The 16,220-nt window shown below is 33.0% G+C and overlaps 2 protein-coding genes across 2 annotated transcripts in view; both read left to right on the top strand.

Moving 5' to 3' along the window:
• The window catches only part of LOC105625628, a 103,466-nt gene extending 96,625 nt beyond the window's left edge, over window positions 1–6,841 (top strand). Inside the window, exons 11-13 of the mRNA XM_012206954.1 lie at window positions 288–492; window positions 1,280–1,409; window positions 4,138–6,841. Of these exons, the coding sequence (XP_012062344.1) occupies window positions 288–492; window positions 1,280–1,409; window positions 4,138–6,841 (3,039 nt within the window). The remainder of the gene's footprint in view (window positions 1–287; window positions 493–1,279; window positions 1,410–4,137) is intronic.
• Window positions 6,842–11,174: 4,333 nt separating this feature from the next.
• LOC105625617 lies at window positions 11,175–13,706 on the top strand. Its single transcript, XM_012206943.1, has 2 exons — window positions 11,175–11,273; window positions 11,490–13,706. The coding sequence occupies exons 1-2, from the start codon at window positions 11,175–11,177 to the stop codon at window positions 13,704–13,706; spliced, it is 2,316 nt and encodes a 771-aa protein (XP_012062333.1).
• Window positions 13,707–16,220: the final 2,514 nt, after the last annotated feature.

Raw genomic sequence — 16,220 nt, 5'->3', positions numbered from 1 at the left:
GAGAGAGAGAGAGAGAGCTAAAAATAAAATGAAAAATATTAAACTGATTCTTTTAAAATATCATAAAGAAATTCTGCTCTAATATTCTTTCGTGATAAACTTCATGTTAATTTTTACGTTATAATTATAATTAAACAATGATAACGCTACATAATAATACAAGATTTTGATTTGATTTTTTAAAATCGCAATACAATATTTGTATTTATAAATGGTGATTTATATATATTGTATGCATGTAATTTATTGGAACAATTAGGTTATTATAATTTACTTATATTGTTTAGATGTGTGTAAATCAAAAGTGTATGTCAGTGGCGGATCTGAAAGCGTCCGTATCTGACGGTAAAGCTTGCCCGAATAATTGCAATGGTAACGGAGTGTGTAACAATCTTGGTCATTGCCATTGTAATCATGGCTTTCGACCACCTGACTGTCTTCAAGTTGGAATTGGTGGTTCCGAAGATAGTGGTCCAGCCGAAGATCCCAACGGTATCTACTTTTATTTTATATTTAGTATATTAATCGATAAAAAGCAGAATTAATTTGTCGAAGAATTTCATCAAAGAAAAAATTATACAAAGATAGAAAAAAGAAATAGACTGACTGAAAAATATTTTAATTTAAACACGATTTAAATAAGAAGTCCATATTTGATCAAAACAAGTTTTAGTACTTAGTATTTAGTAATATTTGTATATTATTCTGATATTATCTAAAGATGCCAGATATATTCAATAATTCAAAAAAGTACTTCATTGTACAATAAAAACCCACCGCCTTTCAGTTCCTGCTCAGTTCTTGCTAAAACCAAAGATTCGAGTGATTTCTTGTGTGTTTGTGTAAATCTCACGCACTTTTATATTTTTCTATTGTAAATTTTTTACAATACGATTTCCAATTCGAGCAAACTGCGTGCTGATTATTTATCTTAAAACATAGTAGTCTAAACTAAAGCTGAAGCACATAATATCAAAACTTAAATTGACAAGCAATTTAATAATACTGATAATAATAAGCATCTATATAAAATTATATTCAAGAATTTATTACGAAAAATATCACTCCAGTCAAGCTTCGAATCTGGATCTTCCTCTTTCTGCAACTAGCATCTTCAAGATCTTATTGGACTATTTCAAAACAAATAATCGACATGCTGTTTGTTTGAATTGTAAAAAATTCATAAAAATATTATTAAGCACCAAGATCTGTTTTGACTAAATATAGTTATTTTAGCAATTTCAATTGTATTATATAATAATATTTTATACGTTTTCAGGAAAAAATGATTTCATAACTGCGATTTATGTTATCTTCTTGGGAGTATTGCCCGCCATAGCTCTGTTCCTATTCGGTATCTGGTATGTCAGGAATTCCGGACAGCACTGGAAGAAGGATGTGATGTCTACGTACGTATCTAGTCTCGACCGTTTTAAAAAGAAACGTAAACCGCATGCCAATAAATCACTCGATGTTTCGTCATCAAATACGTCAAAGACACATTACACCGCCGGTAGCAAATTTTTCGGATGGCGAATAATAATTTCCGCCTATTTTACGCCGAAGAAAAAGAATGCCTCTCGTAACACGAATAATAAAATATTCACGATTAGTGATAATGTCAGTCTCAAAGAGTCGCTTCAGATAACTAAGACTGATCTGATATCTACCACCAATCCGGACGCTATTAAGTGTAGCAATAATATTGAATACAGAAAGTCATTGCTATTTGGCAATGTAAAACCGGATGTTAGTACAAAACCCCAAACAAATGAAGTTTATAATAAGATTGCAACTTTTTCGGTACCTGCAGTTGAAGTCCAATCGAAAAAAATCACTCCACTTAAATCAGAATTAAGCTCCAAAATATCGGAACGTATTCAGCAGATTCAAAAAAGATCATCTAAGAACGATAAAGGACTTACACTCAATACTGATATTAAGTTCGAGCATTTGAATGAAAGCCCAGCTAGTACATCTAACATTATTTCAAAAATGCCGGATGTAATATTTAATAATTCAAAGAAGCCTGCTCCATTTTATAATAAAAAACCACCGCCTCCACCAGCACCTGCTCAAAGCTTAAAACCAAAGATCTGAGCGATTTCTTATTTATCTATATGAATCTCATCACGCATGGATATTTTTACGTAAAAATTTATTACGTATTATTAGAGAAATTTTCTATTTATAGTGTATTACGATATTTTTATAAATTTTGAATCTGTTTTAGAATCTACAATACTTAGAATTTATATTTTCAGATATAATATATTTTTTTAAATTAATTTCAATTACAGCAAATTATTTTCAAAAATCAAAGTAAGAAATTCATCAATATGAAATTTTTGCTAATTTAAAAAGAATATAGCTAATTTTTTTAAGAATATATTTCTTAAATAATGAATATAAAATAAATCATATATTTAAAAACTATTTTATTCGTCATAGTGCGAACATCATAGTGCACTTTTTTTGCGAACTATGATTTTTGCATTATAATATGGGAATTCAAAACGGTGATGGTTTATATAGAAACAATATTTACACATTAGTGAATGCCAAAATGCATTAAAATAATTCCTACTGTGATTGTAACTGCTGATAGTCGTTATAATGCTCCAATATATTCTTTCAGTCAAAATTATAATAATATAATATTTTTACACGAGTTAAAAAAATTAGATTAGTAATTAAGCATTTAAATAATATTGAATTTTTATGATGTTTATATCGTTTATGTGATCAAATCTGTTCCAAACAGATTTTTTTTATGCAATAAGTAATGATGGAATGTAGGATTGTACATGCATTGATGTATTTTTTTATTTCGTATTGACTATATCTTTGGTGCAATATGCATTGAGTGATTTTAAACTTACAATTAGAAAATCTAGATGAAGTATACGATGAACAGTATTATGTTCTTATGTTCTTGTGTGCATGTACACAAACTTATACTATCTAATTTATAGCTTTATTTTAACTAATTACATATTAATTACACAAACAAAATAGAAGTTACGTAAATAAAAATAACTTTCATGCACAGCATTCTATATCGTAATTAATGTATGTATGTGCCTCTAATGCAAAAATTGTAACAAAAACATATTTTATTTATTAATGTATCTATAGCTCTTCTTTGTTCACAGTTTTCAAGTTATTAATCTATCAGTATTGCACACATGACTAATGTTAGATAGATTAGTTCAATGTTCTGAACAAAATACTGTTCAATATTTTAAGCCTAAATTTTTATATAGAAACTATAAATTTAGTACAGACATATTGCGTCATATAACAGCGAAGATTGTTGGAGAGATTATTTATAACGTGTAGAGAGCATGTGCAGAATCATGTTATGTGAGCATGAGCATGAATGAAAATTCTTTTCTTTTACTAGCTCTTTGCATTTTATCAAAAAATAGATAATTTACATTAGATGCTACTATTATACATGCAGTTTTAACGATAATTTTTTTATTATATTAATAATAATTACGTAAGAAGTACTTAATTTTGATTATAAAAATGAGTTTTTTAATTCTTTATTCATTCCTTGGATATGAAATTTAAATATCCGATAATGTTACTCATATTTAGAGAAATGAAAATGTACAATTTATTGAATAAACATAATATTGATATAAAGTGTTTTTAGTCTTCCTTTATAATCAACGATTTCCTTCTTTTCCAACGCTTGCTATTAATCTCTTAATTTGTAACTAACATTTCCCGGCAATTTTCTTGTCTGTGCATGCGTTTGGATTTGCGGTGAATAGCTACAGATTTGATAAAAATGCTTTTACATGATTAATTTTCGAATGATATTAAATACGTGCATGTGTTGGAGCATATATACAACTAAACTGTAGTATGTAATAAAAACTTAAAATTTATATTAGTTTTCATTTAAATTTTTTACTATTTTCGATACAAACATATTTCATTATCGAGATCCACGCAACGCTGTTAATTTATATTAAATAAAAAAAACCTTTACTAAACTTTTACTAAACCTTTAACTAAACTTATTTTATTACGACCAATGTGCATTCATTAGCTATGTATCGTAATTACGCGCGCTTATAAATTCCTCGATCCCTCCGCTTATAATTTTGCTTCAAATTTCAGGACCGATCGTGGCCACAATGGATTGCTAATCAAAACGATCGATCGTTCCAGCCCCATGTCCCGTAACATCGAAACGATCGATTCTAGTCTGAGTCAAGATCCCGCGTGCGTGAGTTTGCTGCCTAAGGCAGAGGCTGACGAGCGATACAACAACAATATGTTTGGCCAGTTTAAAGGCTTCACAATTACACCGATCCACTCGAATCAATCTAAACTGGCTGAGCCAACGAAACCGGCTCCACCTCCGCCGGGATGGATGCCTACCGTAGCAATAAAGACAAATATAGCTAAAGCGAACATGCAAAAGTGTAATGTGTCGCAAAGAAGCAATCTGTTGAGTTCTAATGATCCAAGCTCGACTGCACCAATGTTACCGCCGCTAAATCCAGGTTCTACGGCACGACCGTTGATTAGTAGTCCCGTACTGGCGGCCACAACCTGTACATCCGTCGAATTAGTATCTAAGGTACCCACCAGACCTGCCCCGGACGTACCTATGCGTCCAGCTCCGCCACCGCCCACTTCCGCGCCTTCTGTAAAGCCACAGAGACCTAATAGCACGCCCTTGACAAACGTAATACTGCCAGAACCCGAGAAGAAATTGGAAAAAGGCAGCACGCTTAACCGAATCGCATCGATATTACGTCCTGGCTCCGGCATTATGAGAAGCAATTCCCAGAGTTCACCGAGGGATGACAAGAACACGAATTCTCTACCGAGGAGCCAGCACCACAAGGCCAACAAGGTTATCGATAAAGAGATCCTAAGAAATCTTGAAATCTCTAATCCGATACCACAGACAGAGATCGAAATCGCAACACCAGTAATCCCAGTGATATCAACCGAAGTCGAGAAAAGAAACGTGGTTCTGCGCGCTCAATCAATGAGAGACAACAAAGTTACGTCAAGACCATTCGTCCAAACATTCGGCTCGATGCGTCAGACGACACCTGTCAAGAGGCCCACCAGTATACCTGCCAGCACGAGGCCTACGTCACCACCTCCGGGTCCACCAAACATCACACAGACGGAAAAAGCTGCCGAGAATGCGATAAAGATTCCAGGATTGCCGGGTTATCAGAATCCACCGGTAAAAACTGTTCAGAAACCATTAGAGAACACTTACGACGATTGCATGAATCTGATTACAGAATCGTCCCTGACGAAGATCACGGAGGAATCGGCCATGAACGATAATATTTACGCAGTGATAGAAGAACCCGTGCCGGAAAAGAATAGGAAGAACATAGAATTGGAGGTAACACCGGTTGATAACGAGTATAAATTGCCGAAACGTATCGATACCATACCCGGTGGCCCGAATAGCCTAGAATCGATGGGTTTACTGTCAGAGATTGTATCAGAGATATCGAATCGTAATTTCGATTCCATATATTCCACTTCGACGTTAACTAGGAAGAAGAAAGAGAATAATGGGGAAGATGCAACGAAAAATTTGGAAAATATGGGATCCAATAACTCTCTGGGTGGCTACATGAATTCGAACCACTACAAGATACCCGGTGGAATTTATTCAAACTCAACGTCTAGTAAATTTAATTCTTCGAGTTCCACTACCAGTTCCGGTTATCTTCATCCATCCATGATAAACGTTCCACAAGTAGAGAAGATAGAGACAAGCAAAAATATTTCGGATGCAAATGATAACTTAAAATCAGTCGATAATAGTAATCTAAATACTCTTAAATCTAATAATCCTAATATAAACGACGAGCTGTCCAAGGAGCTTGGCATGAAGCCACCTGAGAATCCTATAGGATATAAATCATTTGCTTCAACGAAGACTCGACCATCTCATTTGATACATATCAAGAAGGATGACCAAACTGAGAACAAGATTCCGGCTAAACCACCATTGAGTAGGACTAAAACGCCTCCGAATGTCGCGAAAAGCCCGACTTCCAAAGATATACTCGAGTCGAGCGTAAAACTCGCGAGACCAAGTTCAGATAATACATTAAAATCCTTAAAATCCTCGAAAGTTTTCGACACAAGTTCGACAATGATGAAACAGAGCTCGGATGCGAGTCCAATTGCGAGACAAACACAAGTAAACGCGAGCAAGTCGAATAGCGATTTAGATAAAGAAGAATCACACACAACCGTATCTGTCAAAAATGTGCCTTGTAGTCCTAAGGATAATCTGGGAAAGTTCAATAGCCCGGATCTGGTTTCGAGTTGCTCGAATTCTAATCAGGGTGGAACAAAGTCGCCGGATGTTGTGGGTAGCAATCCCAAGTTCAATCTCTCACTTAAAACCGTTCAAAAGACTCCCACGCTGCCGAGGACTGGTCAGAAAACGCCCACAACGCCGTTGAAACCACTCAACATTACATCCAAAACAAATCTCTCGGAAAAAAAGAAATCTCCGACTGGCAACGCAAGTGTGGCTAAATCGCTATCGTCGTCTGCCAAAGAGGCAAATAATGGCAGTATTAAGCCATCGCATTTGACACCGAAGGTGTTCACTAAAACAGAAATCAAGAATGGAGATGGAGGTACAACAGCGAGGACGAATCCACTACAAAGAGTGGCGAGCGGTAAATCTAACGTGGCATCGCTCCAGCAAAAGTTCGAGACTAATAAGAACAGTTCTGGTATCGCGAGGACTATACCGAGTGCGAATAGTAAAAAATCGGTGGCACGAACGACGGAAGTTGGCGGTGGCGGATTGAGGAAATGAGCGATTACCCAGATGCGTGTGGCAGCTCGATCTTTCCGATGTTCGGATGTGCTTGACGGGATTGAAAAAGCGTTAGAGGAAAATTTATACTTGAAACATTCTAGTCCGTCACATTGAATCGTTCTCGATGGAGAATGCATGGTATATTATAAACGTATATACGCGTTCATGATAAACGAGTACATCATAAAGTGCACGAGTATAAACGTAGATAATACGCGAGGGCGATATATTTCTTCTTATTTAAGAAATCTTAAACGGAAGTTAAAAACATAGTACAAGGATCTTTTCCTCTAAGATCCATAAAACGCTAATTTTACAAGCAAATATATTTCTTGTCGGAATATTAAAGATAGATTGTATGCGGCTGCGTTGCATAAGAGACACAACATTAAAAATTGTAAATAGTGCCCACACTTAAAAATTCTCATATTTTTTGTAGAGACTATCCATTGCCGATGTTCAAGCGTACCTATATAAGCCAATAATTACCGTAATATTTATCTTAAGCGTTTTATAAGCGACATTGCGAGGCAAGCGACAGTTATTTTCGAAACCATCGCTTGAAATTAGATTGGGCGTGTACGGAATTAATTGACCTCTGTGATATATGTATATGTATAAAGAAATATTATGCACAGAAACACTATTATGCCACATTGTTATGGCTAGCAGATTTTAGACGCGACCAAATTATTTTATATCATATTACATAAATCGTACTGACAAAAAACGCGCCGTTAAGTTTTCTAAAAAGCCATCGGAAATCACAGTCATATCCGACGTAGCTCCGTTAATAGGGGAAGAAGGTCTCTTTTCTTTCCAAAGATTAAATATTTATGAGAGATCAAGTTGCAAGATTGTACCTTCGAAATCCCATGGGAGTCAAAATGGAAATGCTATTAGTTAGGAGAGTCTAGGTGTTAGCGCATGCTAGTAATATAACACTGCGAATCGAATTAAGGTGATATCCCCTCGACGGCAAAAGACAAGGCCGCTAAAATATCTCGCCTCGATCATGCAACATCACGCAACCTTTTATTGTCTCATTATCCCTTGCATAAATCAGAGGCTTGCTTCGTCTAGGACAGCTCTAGATGCAAAGACTAAAACTATTTATTTGACTGATACCTGTGTAAATATATGTTTGTAAGATGTAGGTAGAAGTTTTGTACGATGTATCTTCGCGCCAAGAATAAGTTACATTCGTTACATTCGTAAGTTACTCACGCGCATTATACGTACGATCGCGAGAAAGAGGAAAGCAGCTTCTTGAATGTCGAGTTTAGCATTAAGCACGTTAAGGAAAGGTTTTATTGAACTGATAAAGTCCGTCGAATTACGTTTATGCATTTATTGTTTCCTTTTTTCTTCTTCCACGCAGCGAATTCTCCTGTACGAATCCTGTATGATATTTTGATTCGTAGCGTTATCCATTTTGTAACAGTTCCTACTTGTGGAGCGTCCAGAAAGTTTCATCCCCAAAAAGTTTCAATAAAGAGGTTCAATAAAGCTTTTTGACCAGTTATTGTGCATTGCTTTCTCCGCTTGTTTCTTTACTTGCGAGACGTCGTGTGCGTTGCTTCGATACGAGGACAATCAGATGTTCATTTAGCGTACAGTGTACGAGGAGGTTTACTTCAGCAACTCCTGCTCGTTATTAATGAATAAGTATTATTCATAAGAGTATTAAAAAAAAGAAAGTAAAAAAAATATTAAATACCACTGAAATGTGTTGAAAAGAAAAAGATATTCGCCACAAGAATATTTATTTTTCAATTGTTGGAAATTTTCTTTACACTGATTGGAAATTAAACTTTTAGATTTAGAGAAATAATCTTAATTCGGTGAAGAGAACTTCCAATAATTACAAAATAAATACTCTGCTAAACACAGTCGTTGAATATCAATGCAACGAATGGTTGCACCAATTGCGACCGTACAATACAAATATTTGATGAATTGGCTCAAATATAACGCAGTCTACGAAGTCACAACACTTCGTCTTACTTCGTCTAAAAAGAACAACAGGCATCATTGCAATACATACTGTACATTCGGTACCAAAGATAAGTAGCATCCTATCTACAATACAACATTGCTGAGATAAGCACTACAATAATTAATTAGCCATCGATTTACGATAATTGTGTACATTAAAACTCTTAATGATGTTACAATAAAGTCTTTATTCCAAGTAAACATTTTCTTGAACCACCCTCTGCATTTCTGCATTGTGGCAGAAATTAATTGAATCGCTCACATAAAAGGAGAAATATACAAGAGTTGATTAATTCGGCTAAACACAGATAGACCCAGAATATAGTCATAATTAAATCATAATAACATCATAGGACACCAAATGTCACTTAAAAATAAACTAAGACAAAAAATAAGATCATGATAATGTCTCCGAGAAAAAATGATTTTATATAAAATAATTACATAAATTTATATATAATTATATATAATTAGATATATTATTTTTTTTATAATTTTATTATAAAATTGTATATAATTATATATAAAACTGATTAGATAAGATTGTATATAATTATATATAAAACGATTTTTTTCCGAATCCTTATAATTATATTATTATGACTATTATACTTGTGTGAGTGACAACGCGAGCAAAAAAAAAATCAAGATATTCCTGGCACTGTCAGGAATAGGCAGCCATACAGCTGATTTATACACTGGATGTTGTTCATTTAGTGACACAAGTCGATACGTACATCGTTCTACCTTTCTTTATATTCCATGAGTAAAAACAGAATTATAATACTTATGTTGATTTATGTCTAGATAAAAAGCGACCATTGATATTCGCTCTATTATATTACTTATAACTTACAGTAATTCAAGGAATACACCAAGCTGAGAGAAAGCCAAAATGATCGTTTTTAATTGTATAATTTGACTGCTTTTTGACGTTAAGAATCGAAATAAAATCATTTTGATTTTTTGACTTTATGTGTTACTTGGGTAGAAGTTAATATTACATCGATATTATAATTTTCCACTCAACAATATAAATTAATATAACATATGTACGTAACAGTTTTATTATTGAGTAGGAAATTTCTTATTTGATAATAATTATAATTGAATAAACATTGAAGTAATGTTTATTCATAAATCAATTATTCATAATCAAATAATGTTATTGTTCCGAGAATAAGAGAGCATCATACAAGAGTAAAAGCAATATAAAGAATCGCGAAGTTTCAAAATTCATATTTATTTCGTTCTAATGACTCTTCCGAGTCATTTTCAGTTTCTCAGACTTTATTGTGTGAGGAATCAAGAAGCGGAAAGAAAAGCATGCAAGAATCATACAAAAGTACGAGCGCATGCATATATGAAGCATGTGATAAATTGATATATTCACTCAGCAAGACGTAACGAAATGACGTCATGACGCAACACGAGACACAACATAAGGCAATGACGTAAAGCATAACGTAATAATGTAATTTAACGCAATGTGACGTAATATTGGTCGAGGATCTATTACGTGTATGCAAAAAAAGATAAACAAAAACGAAAATGCGACAACGCAAGCGCTGATGACGCGTACATTGACATCAAGTCGTCAAGTCATCAACGCGATCAACTTCGTCAAAACTTCTACGAGAAATATACGTCAGCTGCAGCCGAGTGAGATTAGGGAATGGGGATCACGATTCACATGGCGGATACTATCCCTATGAATGAAGGGAAATTGTACATCGCGCGCTTCGTCCGTCTACGTTCGCGCTCGCGCGGACGAATTCAATGGACGCAAAGCACGCGCACGCGTTTCCGTAAAAAAAAAAATCTGTTTTTGGGGGGAGAGAAAAGAAAAGGGAAACGGGTGCCGACACTGCGAACAGCCAACTGCCGCCGATGGTGCGCGGGATGAGATGAGCAGGATTGCGAATCACTAATATCACTATGCGGATTACCGCTGTTTAATCGAAGCCGCGAATTATGACGCTGATTTTGAATCATACACAGTCGTGACGAGTTTCTATTTCGTAAGTATACTTTTCAAAAAAAATTCGGAGCGGGAGGAGTAGGCCCGCAAAAACTTCGCATTTATGGATACGGCATCGAGTAAGTCGGGTTTTGATTACCCGAATTAACTGACTAACCTAGAAATTGTACCCTCCCCAACCGAGTTGAGTCCGATTTATTCACTTCGTGTTGTGTTTACGCGGTGAATGAACGGATGAAGCATCGTACTCCGCAATCATGAAAATTCATCCATTTGACCGCGATCAAAGCCGCGTTTCCAGGTCACTTTATGAATTACAGAATCCTACATTGATTACTCATACCTGTTGACATGGTGAAACTGGCATATTCACCACTCTCCAAGTTCGCGTCCACAGACATAATGTCCAATGTATGCCCGAACAATATGATAAAACCTACTTTATCTGAAGTGAGTTGTATTACTTGACTATTATGCAATTGAAAAAATAATGATTGCTATGTCAAATAATAATGCTTATAACAAAAAATAATTGTTTAATTATTGTATATATGCGTGCGCGCGCGCGCGCGCGCGCGTGTGTGTGTGTGTGTGTGTGTGTGTGTGTTATGTGTATGTATATTACACAAAAGTTTATAACACTCTTATGGGCTTTATTGTTTGCAGGTGTTACAATCAGACTCTGTGAAACGGCTATTTAATCAACCGGACCTTATCATTAAGACAATTCCTTTATCATCACTTGAGTCTGGCAATGCATTTTGGCATAAAAGGAATGGTATAAATTCAACATCAAACCATACAACAGCATCTGAAATATCAATATTCCCTGTTGGGACAATAGACGAAGAAAAGGAAGATGCCAATCTTCTACCTTCAAAAATAAAGCACAAAAAGTCGGAAATTGCTTTATTACCTATTAAGAAGAAATCATGTGGTCATTATCAGCCATGTGAAAATATTATTTGTGATGTGACAGTACAGCAGTACGTGGATAAAGATTGTGTGTCGCCTATGTTAGCATTGAGCATAGAAGAAAATGAGATAAATGCGCCGGTTGAAAAACACTGTAGGAATAAGTATTGTGATGCATTAAGCATTGATCATAATCGTTGTCGTCGGGCATTAATAAAGTTATATAAATGTGACAGTTCACATACATGCGATATTTGTGGAAGAACATTTAAGAAATGGATATCTCGGATACATCACAGAAATTGTAAGAGAAAGAAAGTGTATATTCATAACGATGTAGACAGATTGCATTTACTGAAGGAGCGGATGCGCATTCGAGAGTTGCAGATTTTAGAAATTGCGAAGATGAAGAAACGCGATTATTCGGATCCTAACAAAGTGATGGAGACACTGTGGAAAAATGAAGAATTGATAATTATTCCGCAAAAAGCACCTAGTCAACCAAGTGTCAGCATGACTTTGGTATCTAACACTCAATTGACCAGCACTAATGCTCAATCTATTATAAATAATTCGCAAATAACTAAATCTGCGAATACCTTTGGAAGTGCATCTGTCACGGTTTCATCACAGAACACCATAATTTTTCCCAACAACACGTTATGTTCAGAAAGCAATGTAAAATCAATAAGTCAAGTAAGATTTCCAAATTTACAACAAAATTCCTATTTGGAATCTACTTCTGTTACGATTCCAACTAAAGCTCAAACTCAAGTTCCAGTTTCAACTACAACTCCAGTTCTAACTCTAGCTCTAGTTCCAACTTCAACATCGTCTACAGTTTCAACTTCAACTTCAGTTCCAACTCTAGCCATAACTCTAGCTCCAAATTCAGCTTCAGCTTCAACTTCAACTTTAGTTCCGTTAACCCTAACTATAGCTCCAAGTTTAGCTCCAACTCCAGTTTCAGTTCCAGCTATAACTCAGATTTCGGCTCCCAATGTTATTACCACTTCTGCATCTACTTCGATTGTACCTCCGAACAAATCATGTATTCAACTCGCAGTTTCACCTCAAACTACTACTGTTCAGCCGATAAACAATTTAAGTGTATCACCATCACACATAGTAAACACCACGGCAATTCAGCCTAAAACGTTCCTCACGCCGATACGCGTGGTACCTATAGCCAATTTGATAAGTCCGCCGTCGTTGTTACATCGCACGCAAGGCATTCCTAAGTTCTGCATTGTTGCAGAAAAAACCGCTCCGGTGACCACTTCGAATTCAACGTCTGTTCAACCTACTGTTGCAACTGTTGTCAGTACCGCCACTGTAAATGCTCCAAAGTCTCTGATGCACGTTCCAATATCAAAAGTACATAAATCGAAATTAAAGAAAAAAAAGAAGAGTTTTTTCTGTGACTATTGCTCGAAATATATCACTACTGATTGGTATTTCAAGGTGCATATCGCAAAGCACAAAGGTCAGAAACTTTTCTTCTGTAATTTTTGTGATGAATCTTTCAGTAACAATTATGATATGAAAAAACACATAACTAATCAACACACCGATCAGAAAGAACTTGCATGTGACAAGTGCAACTATACTTGCACGTCTCTTGCTGCCTTCAAAAGCCACATCCAAACACATGCGATAAGTAGTATACTTAATAAAGTAGATTCGAAAAAGCAAAAAAAATCGGAACTTTTGAAAAAATTGGAAAATAAAGTAAATCATAAGTTAATTCACAATTTATACGAAAGGAAAGTAAAAAGAATAAAATGCGAGGATACATCCGATAGTCAGAATAAACAGCAGCATAATAAAGAGAAGCATAATAATAAAAATTTATCGGCAATTAACAGAGATAGCAATGCAAAGACAAAAGAGTTTAATCCATTTGTTTCCGTGAAAAAAATTGAATCTGAAAATTTCAAGCAAGAATCTCCTATTACATCGAGATGAAGCATATAATCTATTTTAATTTTGAGATATAAATATATTTCGCCAAATATAATTTATTACAGTTTGTGTGGAAGGAAGATGTAGGAAAAGCAACCAAGGAATTATCTCATAACCAAAAACATTAAATATAAAGTGTTAAGATGTATCTTGTATAGCACATGAGTGAAGTTTATTTGAACAAAATAATTTAAAGTTCTTTTATGGAAATGTTGATTGGTGCTTTTGAATTCGTTGCGTAGCCTAATGAAATGTAAAGCTCGTTGATGGAAATATTTCTTGATTTACACTTTTAACTACTGTGTAAATAAAAACGCAACGAATTTGAATTGCCCATTTATTCTTTTCGCGAATGTAATATTTTAAATTTTACTTTTATGGGATAATTTAATGCAATTATTTTAATAAGATTAATAATATATCGATCGTTATAATTATCGTTGCAATTACCGGTAAACATTAATAATTTTTATTTACATTCCTGTATTAAATACAAAATATAAATTACATATCTATATACATATATAATTATAATATATGTGTATATAGATTTAATATATTATATATGTATATATATTACATAAAATCTATACAAATATAATTTGTATTTTCATGTCATGAAGAAGTTTAGAATGTCTACAGTAAAAAAAATTATGTATTTGTATTGAAAACGATCCATTCATGTTCTTGTTAATAATTTTTATTGAATTTTGTAACATATTCGAGTGTTAATTTAACATAATGTGATTATGTTATTTAAAAATTTATATGAAATTGATATTGAATATTTAACGTTTCTTAATGTCAAAGTGACATAATTTATGAGTGAGTTGAATAAGTAACATAAAAATAATATGTTTTAAAATGTTGTAAATTCTAAGACGAATGAATGAAATACGTGTTAATTTAATATATCATAAATGCTAATCCTCTGAAAAAATGCTTCCATGGTTTGTTTACAAACTGTGTTGATATTAATTTTTTGTATTAATTTTCTTACATAATATTTGTATAATCTTCTAATATATTCATCTTATGTTAAATTGACCCAAAAATTTGAGTGGATCGTTTAGAATTTAGATCGTGGAATTTATGTTAAATTCGACACATTTTTTCCAACAGTGTAAAATGTCATCATTAAAGCAATTTTTTATAATTTATAATTTATTGCTATATGATTTTTGTATTAATTTTTCTTAAAAATAATGTTCTGTTTTCTCTTGCGTCGAATAAATTTTTTAGATAATTGTAAATAATGTTTAACAATTATAAGATAAAATTTATTTGACATTAGAAAAAATAATAGAATAATATTTTTAGCAAAGATTAATACAAAAATTATATAATTACAAAAAATTGCTTTGACGATTTATTTCAAATATTTTAAGCTTTTTCACGATGTTTGTAAAATTTAAAAAATATTAAACAGTGGAATTATTTAAACTTTTAGAATAACAAAATTTTATCATTTGAACAGTAAAATATTTCATTTATAAATTTTAATTATTCTTTTTACACTCCTATATTGAATGCACTTTCAAAAAATTTTTTAATTTTAATATATAACACAAATTGAAAAATTACGTAGATTTATAATTTCTTTAGTTAACGTAACAATGTGTATAATTAGTCTTTTATTTAAATAAGATCGCATTTAACTGTGATACATTTTTCCTCACGAAAATATTTTTTTTTCTGTATCATAATTGTATCCATTCTATATTCTATATATTCTACTCTAAACTATTATTTGATACATTTTAATAATAAAATTAAAATGTGTATAGTTATACATTTTATTCTGCAACTTGTAATTTCAAGTAAGAAGTTTCTTAAGGATTTGTTTTCTATACAAAAATCTTGTCACATAATTACAAGATACAAATCGTAAACTTTGGTGTGTTAAAGCACCGCATAGAAAATACGAATGACTGCTGCAATGTTAAACATTGACATGTATATGATACACGAAATAATGTACGTGTTTATGTATGTAAGAAATATGTTAGTTTAATATAAAGTATGTAATGTATAAGATATGAGTAAAAGTGGCTACACATATATTTATATTTTGAAATAGCCTTAAATATCAGCAGATTAAAAATTATCACTATATACCATACATATAAAGCCTTTTTTTACATTTTTTTTTACATTTTTTCAATAAATTAATGAATTACAATTTATAAATTAATGAATTATAATTAACAATATTAAATACTTTTTGTTTTTATTTTGTCATTTTTTTGCATTTAAAAAGGTAATACAAAAGACAGTCTAAGCTACGCGTTACATTTGTGATATAGATTTATGTACAAGTATTCGTACTACTTTATTGTTTTTTTTTTCTTAAAAATAATGTTTATTAAATTCTTTGCATTATATTCATAAAATATTCAAAAACAAAAAAATAACATATTTTGAAGATTTATTTAGTAAATCTTTCTCATAAATATGTGTGTGTGTGTGTGTGTGTGTGTGTGTGTGTGTGTGTGTGTGTGTGTGTGTGTGTGTGTG

The sequence above is a fragment of the Atta cephalotes genome, assembly GCF_000143395.1.
Source record: "Atta cephalotes unplaced genomic scaffold scaffold00001, whole genome shotgun sequence".
NCBI lineage: Eukaryota > Metazoa > Arthropoda > Insecta > Hymenoptera > Formicidae > Atta > Atta cephalotes.
This window is presented reverse-complemented; position numbering and strand designations above follow the sequence as displayed.